General features: G+C 36.9%; 1 protein-coding gene across 2 annotated transcripts; it reads right to left on the bottom strand.

Moving 5' to 3' along the window:
- Window positions 1–2,847: 2,847 nt before the first annotated feature.
- On the bottom strand, window positions 2,848–7,596 carry LOC113347339 (probable pectin methyltransferase QUA2). Of its 2 annotated transcripts, XM_026590980.1 has the most exons (9): window positions 7,215–7,596; window positions 6,068–6,755; window positions 5,828–5,960; window positions 5,173–5,413; window positions 4,664–4,889; window positions 4,358–4,533; window positions 3,893–4,196; window positions 3,580–3,718; window positions 2,848–3,320 (listed from the first exon to the last, which is right to left on the bottom strand). In XM_026590980.1, the coding sequence occupies exons 2-9, from the start codon at window positions 6,745–6,747 to the stop codon at window positions 3,168–3,170; spliced, it is 2,052 nt and encodes a 683-aa protein (XP_026446765.1). In that variant the 5' UTR covers window positions 6,748–6,755; window positions 7,215–7,596; the 3' UTR covers window positions 2,848–3,167. The 2 variants fall into 2 exon arrangements, with proteins under 2 accessions (XP_026446765.1, XP_026446764.1); XM_026590979.1 differs by lacking the exon at window positions 7,215–7,596 and having other exon boundaries at window positions 6,068–7,063.
- Between the last annotated feature and the right edge of the window lie 816 nt (window positions 7,597–8,412).

Genomic DNA, 8,412 nt, shown 5'->3' with positions numbered 1-8,412 from the left:
CATTTTTTCCCGACTTTATCATATTGCTTCATGTCGTCTTCGGCTTCAACTGTTGATGATAAACTCTTGAACTTCATAGAACTTTGACATTGTATTATCTTTTCTCCTCAATTTCTTCTTGCTTAAATTTTCTTTATAGATTCTTCTTCTCCATGGCCTTGTTGAACAATTGACTACAAAATGCAATTCTTTTTATATATTTTCTTTTTCTTTTTGATTTTCAGTAATTTTTAATTTAATTTTTTTGGAGGAAAATTGCAACTACGATAATTACAAAACTAATATTAACATGGCCAAGAGAGAAGGACTTTACTACTTGAATCTTCACAACCTGTAATATCTTGGTGTCATAAAATTCATCAACTTACATCATTTGATTTTCTTTGCTCTTGTAACTAAGTCTTCAACTTTGATTATAAATTTTGTTCTTTCTTGTATTGTTTCTTATAAACCTTGAACGTCTTCAACTTTCTTCATTGATTTTGAATGTTCCGCTTGTTGATGATGATAAGTTTCTCTTGAGAGAAAGTCATATTCCAGTAATTAAGACTATTATGATGAGGTTGATTTGTCTTTCTGGCATTTCCTTCTGGATTAATTGTCTCTCCAGCATGGATGTTTAGGTCCATCACAACCCTCTCAAAGGTTATTTCCTCTCCAAAATGTCAGTTTCTCTATATCCTCTCAAGAATGTCAAATTTTTTACTGTCTGTCTAGAAAGTCAAATTCCCTAGCAATTCTAATTTCCATCTTTACGGTGAGAAAAATTATGTAAACTTAGCTAAACAGATACTACGCGACTTTAAAATTTTCTCCCTTACCCCCAAACTTAAAGCTAACATCGTCCTCAATGTTTCAAATTAAAGTGCAATACCAAAAATATAGATAACAATAGGAATAAAGAGGTAAGTGAAAAAGATAGTTCCTGGATGAGGCGTAACAATCCTTCGCCAGAGGATAAGAAAGAAAATAAAAATAAAAACAAAAACTTATTAATGTACAACAACAATCGGGTCCTCCAGAGGGACTTCATCAACATTACCAAAAGTATGAGTTTCCTCTCATAGACCGTTAAGTTTATTGTCTTCAGCCAGACTTCGGTAGAGTTAGTCACCACATAAAATCATATAGCAATAGTCGGAACAATTGTGGGTCATCAAACCAAATATAGCTAACACAAATAAAAGGGAACAACAATAGGCCACAAGAATGAACAAACCGAGCACAACCTTATCTAAGGTTTTATTTAAGACAACTAAATCTAAATCTGGTTCAGGCTTAGGTTTTATAAATGGGTATGGATAAATCTCTTTAGGATGGATTTCCTCATTAGCAAGATCCGAAGGTTTAAGCTGTAAAGTCTGTAAAAACTCAATTAAGAATTTTAAAGCACATGATAATAACCTAAATAATTGGGAATCTTTAAAGTCAACCAGGTTTGACTTACACAGTTGAACATAATGAAGGTGATGGTCATTCCTAAGCAAATGTGTTGATTCTAATCTCCTAAAGTACTTAGGCTTGGTCTCAAAATTTGACAACTGACACATTTGAAAATCATACGTTCCCACAATTGAAAGAAAAATATTTGGTGGGAAAACAAAGTCAATCTCGGTATCATAGCCTCGGTAAACCACATCAACCAGAGGACGGGTTGCTAACAACTGAGGGTTCGAGATCAAGGACTTGGGATCGTTAAAATATTTTCTGCCTATAGAAGTTGCAAGATCAAAAGAGGGTATCTCGGTAGCTCAATGCAAGTATGTGGTGGATCTTCTTCATGAGGCTGGTTTGAGTGGTTGTAAACCGGTCGAGACAGCAATCAATGCTAATGTTAAACTAGGAGCTCAAAGGGAAGGCAAGCAGTTGATACAACCAGAGACCAAAGTCTAGTTGGAAACTAATCTATTTTTCCCATATTCGCCCTGACATCGCTTTCGTTGTTAGGTTGGTGAGCCATTTTATGCATTCTCCACGAAGAGAACACTTGGACGTTGTCAACATGATTGTTAGATATTTAAAAGGATCACTTGGATGAGGCTTGTTCTTTAACGAGCAAAGAGGAATTGAAGCTTATACTGACGCAGATTGGGCTGGTTCAATTGAAGATCGAAAGTCAACCTCTGGTTATGTTACGTATGTTGAAGAAATCTAGTCACTTGGAGGAGCATAAAAAAACAAAACGTGATGGCAATGGCTACTGGAATATGTGAGCTAATATGGTTTGAGAAAATCATTGAAGAATTATTCGTACCTATGTGTAAACTAATGAAGTTGTATTGCGACAACAAGATAGCTATAAGCATTGGAGAGAATCCAGTAAAAATCGATAAACATTTCAATAAAGGAAAAGCTAGAAGAAGGAGCAATTTGTCGTCTGCCGTGCATGCCAGCCACCCATTAATTGGCAAATTGGGCATGATTGATATCTATGCACCAACTCGAGGGATGTAACATTCCGTAGATTTAGAAGTTTCTAGATTTGAATCTATTCTAACCATGTTAGTGTTTCCTTAGTCATAAGAAGCAGTTGTGCTAAGTCAACACCTTTGTTAGCTATTTATTGCATCATCTTGTTCTACCATTAGCTAAGAAATCAATAAAGGAAACCTTTTTGTTCCTGAAACCTAGAGATTGTTATCGACAACAAATACACCAACCAGCCTTCATGGAAAATTAATTATTATGAGAAACACAGTTCTTTCAAATTCTCTTTAGTGAGATTTGTGAGAACGAAATCTAAACGAGTTTGGGACTACCAATCTGAGGTGCACTTGGGCTTCATTTCTGGGATAACCAATCTGAGCCAGCACGGGCACTCTACTAGGAAAAAACAAAAAAGGAAGTACGATGCAATTGTATTATCTTTATCTTATATAAAAGGGATCATTTATTTTTTCCTACTATACTTTATGAATAATTTGATTTGAAATACAATCTTGATTTATGTTGTTACAAATGGAGAGATGTAACAGGGAAAACTCAAAATCCTTTTGATCCCTCAATTCCCTTACCTGAATTTTGTTCCTGTAATTACATATAAGTATTATGGACAACCTTACTGTCTTCCGGGGCTCCGCTGGTTCACGGCTCTCACTTTATGAAAATAAATGAATAGTTCTTTATGTACCTCTTTTTTCTCACTTTGGAATGTGTATTTACTTCATTTAGTCTCTCTTGAAGAAAGGTTTTTGGCAGACAAGCAGTCTCTCATCACTATTACTCTCGATTTCTACCACCCGTGCCTCCCATCTCAAGCTTGTCACAAGAGTTCTTGCTGTTCCTATGAGAGAAGCTTTGTCACGGAATAGCACCCAACCCTGCATTTCATTCCACGATGTTAGCTCATTCGAAACAGCAATGCTTGGTTGTAGGAAAAGTCCAAGATGATATTTAGGATTTCCATGAAGTCTATGACTTACGACAACTATCATAGCAATCAGAGATATGGCTTCAGTTCAGGTATTAAAATTCACTTGGTTGTTTCTATTGCATATAAATTTCAAGTTACCAGCCTACTAGGGTCAAATTATCCAGATACTGAATTACAAAAGAGGCTGCAATGGTAGAAAAGGGTACCTCTGGTCGAAGTAGCCGATCTATCTCGATGAATAAGTCAAGCATGGGGCACCTATGTAAGTGGTTGGAATGAAGCGATAACAATCCTTCAGCATGGACCATATCGTAAGTTCTTGGATATGACGGAAATGGCTCACACCTGCATCCACAACATTGACTTAAGGAAATCACAAAATGACAAGGTACCAACGCCATAGATCAGGTAGATATTTAACTATCAAACGCATGAGGTTTCTCAATGTTAGTCTTCTTTAGCAACCGGAAACATTCACATAAAATGAGTGGGGGAGGGAGGGAAAGGAGTGACACATACCAATCATGTAATACACCGATGAAGCCTCTATCAAGGATTAGCGGAAGGTGGTTAGAGGTGGTTTTAGGGACCACATTCATGACCCACACAGTTTTTTCTGCTTCCAGCAAGGCTGAGTTAAACCCACCATATCGTGCATTCATATCTAGCACATTCCTAAGCATATTAAAGGGAGGGGTTGGGTCCTCGTCACCCGGTCTCTTTGGATGGTCTGAGAATATAAGTGGGGAGAGCAGGGACCAATAATTAGATATTGCTAAATTCCAGTTCAAGCCATCCTCAATAAAATCATCTGAATGCACACCTGATAAACATAAAAGGCAACTCATAAGTAAAATTGGAACCGAGGAACTGGGATGCAAGAAGTATCCTTGTGAGAGTATAGAATACTACTGTTTGTCCGGGCACATGCCAATAGCATCCCATAAGAACAAGACGAAAAGGAAGAGAGAAAATATGCATTACCATAAATATCGAGTTCAGTGGAGGTCAATTTAGCCCTAGAAGGCCAGGTAGTTCGCATTTCTATAGGAATCCATCGTTGGCTCAGTGTTGCTCCAATGCAAGGCTGGAGAGGTAGATAATACGGAGTCTCGACATCATGTCCCTTACTGCAGATAGATGGTCCAGAACCAGGTTTCCTAGAGATAAATGATGAGGCAACTGATAATCAGGTGAAAATTCACAGTAGTTTCACTTTGCATCTAAAGAGTAACACAGTTTAATTCTAAACTGACAAATAATTGGATGTGTTTTAAAGTGGATGCTTACCGTGAAGCATAACAATCTCTTTTACTCGTCTTCTTCCACACAACGGTTTCATCTTGTTGTGACAACATCTCCCAGCAAAGATTTTCTGCAAGGCTGCGAACAAATGTCCACTTTCTCTGATTCTCTTTGCTATGATGTGAACCCTGCGAACTTGTGATTGGGGAAGTCCATACGAAGTATCCGCCTGGCCTTAAAACTCTATCGGCCTCAACTAGTAATATGCCATCTGCAGAGCACAATATAACATGCAGGTAAACTGTCATGTTCTAATTCCCATTCTAGGCACCAAAGGGGAAAAAGTAATGAGGGAAAACAACTTTAAAAATGAGGCTAACAGATGTTCTGCACCCGATATATGTTATGGAACTCGAGCAGCTATTTTTTGTACCCAAGCCGGTAGGGATCAGACGAAGATAAATAAACACTATTACATCATCCACATGTAAACTCTTCTGCATGTGAGTCACATAAGAGAGACAAATTATTCTAGAATAGCTCAAATTTGGTACCTTTCTCATCCCAATCAACCCCACATCTCGCGCAATGTAACATATCAAAAGAAAGAGATGGATATGGCAATTGCTTCGAAGCGAAAGAACCGATCATTGCAGGAAGACCTCTTTCTAGAGTTAGCTGAACTTGACTACCTGAAGCCTCGTAGTTGGCAACACACATAGTTATCAGTTGCTTTGAAAAGAGATGCGCTCCAAAGCTACCGTAACCACACCCTATATCCAGAACAGTTCTAACCTGCAAAAATGGAACAGCCCCTAAAGTTGCTAAGCTTAGAACAGCGTAAGTAAACCAAGATGAGTAATTGTATTAGTTCAGTTTTTTTCTCCTTGTTATGCCTAAAATACCTCTTAGCATGGAAAGTTTCACAAGAGGAATTGCAAAATTCCGTCCCATACTACAAAATTAATACTAAATTTCGGAAACTAACTGATGCCCTACAGGCAGGATCAGGAGGGATTAGAGGAGAAACACTCCAAGTCCAAGTTATGTGCATGTTATATCTAGTGCAGTGTCTCTAAGCGACAGTTAACAGCAATCAAACAGGAGAATGTTCAGAAAGGTTGCAAATGAAGTAAAATGTGGAGGCAGAACAGAAATTGCAGACTGCACTAATTCGAGTATTCTTCAAGAAATCAAGCAATTACTTACCCCAGCCTGGATCAAATAAGATTCATTTCTCAATCCAATCATTTCAGCAATTTGATGTGAGTAATCTTCAACCCCATCAAACATAAGCGAGTCTGAGCAGAAGGATATTTGATCTTCCTCCAACATCATCATCCTATAATGATATGGACGGAATGCGCATCAGACATATCAGTTTCAACAAATATACAATAAGCCGCATAGTTCGATTAAGGTTATGAAGAAAAAATAACTGATGCCAACCTCTTGGTCAAGCTTCCGGAGGAAAGAACCTCTTGCGCAGTAATTTTAACATTTGCAACCCAGATTACATCTCTTCCAGTAGGCCACCTGAGAGGTATTCTGTAATTCAGTGGAGGAAGAACCAAACAATTCTGTTTAAATTGAACTCCACAAAAACGGCCAAATTCACCACCATCAGAATAACCCGAAACTAGATTCTCGGAAACGTTAAAACAAGGAACGTAGTTCTCAGACTCCTCGGAACAGAATTCCAACTCCTTTAACCTTGATGGACCTAAAGAGATCTCTCCAATGTCAATAAGATCAGAAACGAGATGCTCCTGAAGCCTCCTGTAACCCTTAAAGATAACACCTCTCGATGTAGTAGAGATGGAAATTGCCCACCAAAGAGACCCAAAAACTGCAACCAGTACAATTAAAACTAAGCTGAATCTAAGAAACACCATTATAATGTTTTGACGATTTTTAGAACCTCCCATAGTGAATGTGTCTGATCCAAATCCGTTATCAACTTTCGAAGAATTAGAATTGTCTAGGAAAAATAAACTAGTAAGATAACGCAAGAATAAACTCGTATGATCCCGAGGTGAACGTGTTCTATCGTCGTCTTCTTTATCCTTTACGTCTTCTTTACTAAGAGAATTCCAAGAAGAATGACCTCGTTGAAGCGGTCGAGACATTCTCCAAACTGTAAATCCCATGGGAAAAAAAATAAAAATGAAGCAACAGAATCAAATTAAAGACGAAGCTCAAAAAGAATCAAGGAACACCCAAAGTGGGAGTACATCAGGATAAGATCTATAAAAACTTTTGTCACATGGGAGACTAGAGAAATGCCAAATTTATCAAAGCAGAATTGAACAAAAACAGAGTAGGGTGAGACAGGATGAAGCTCAATTCAGATTAGAAAATAAAGTACCTAGGACTGAAAAAAGTGAATGACTGAAATCAAACTATAAAAGTAAAAACAAAACCCATATCTACTCATATGGGATTCCAATTCCCACCATTACTAAGCACTTTTTACTATTCAAACATGTGAATGTATAGTGGAAATAAGGACTTACATTGGGTTTGCAACCAACTGACAATGATATGAAATAAAGCTAGAATTAAAGTATAAATCATAAAGAGAACCAAACTTTACCTTGTAAAGATCATAAAGAAGATGATAACCCACGCCACTGAATTGACTACTGCTTCATCAACTCTTTCACTGCTCAACTTCAATTTCTAATGGGGGCGATTTTTAAGTATTGAATGTGAAACCCATGAAATGAAATAATAAAAGAAGAGTGAATTTAAAGGGCGTAATAACTAGAGATCCGAGGAGATGAACAATATTAACTAGAGAAGAAGAAGAATAAGAAGAGAGAGAGATTGACTGTAAATTTTTCAACTGTAACTTCGATCGAATAATTGGAGTATTTAATTAATCAAATCAATAATCACTCATTTTAATTTAATCAGATAGTTAATATACAAATTATTAAATCTACCACTTGTGATTTTATTGAACTAAAAAAACCCTAACAAGATCTGATCTCTCTATATAAATATTGCTATGAACTCATTTTAATTAATTGATACCCTGAAAATTTAAGTTCGGAATTAAATGAAAACGAAATGCAAGGAACGGAATCCTAACAAGAAAGGGTCCAGATCGTCTGTGCCACTGCTTGGGTGTGCCCTATGTGCCACACCAATGGAAACACAGTATTTTCTCTTGGATTTGTAATATCTTCTTTAACTAATTAATTATCTTTCCTAATCGATTAGTGTTGTATAAATAGAAAATCTATTTAGTTAGTCATGGTTAATGAGAGGAATGATGTGGCGTGTTTCTATTGGTATAGCACATAGGGCACACACAAGCAGTAGCACAGACGATCTCGACCCAACAAGAAAAACAACTTGTAGCTAAAAATTTAATCGGATCACTCAACAAAATCTAGCTAAGTAATCATGGGGATTTAGAATCCTATTATAAAGGGTTTTGGGCTGTTTTAATTAGAAACCCTAATTTGAGGACAGCATATATCAAGTGGAGGTGTGAATGATGAGGGTAATCATTTCAAGAAAGTAGTATAAAGAAGAGAGAATTTCGGCTTTAATGTATCTCAAGAGTAGTCAAGTTTGTTAAATCAGTGGCGCCAAAAAGAAACCTGGCTAGATATATAAACAAAAGAAATGTGGATATTAGTGATTCTGTAATTCATACATCATTTTGTTAAAATGACGCGCGTGTATACTCTATTACATTTACAGGTGCCTCGACAAGTTATTTTATTTTTACGAAGGATGTTTTGCTGGATTTTTCGTAGGGAAAAATATCGTTTGGTACT

Source organism: Papaver somniferum, chromosome 2 (genome assembly GCF_003573695.1).
Source record: "Papaver somniferum cultivar HN1 chromosome 2, ASM357369v1, whole genome shotgun sequence".
Lineage (NCBI taxonomy): Eukaryota > Viridiplantae > Streptophyta > Magnoliopsida > Ranunculales > Papaveraceae > Papaver > Papaver somniferum.
Note: the sequence above shows the minus strand (reverse complement) of the source record. Positions and strands in the feature narration are given on the sequence as shown.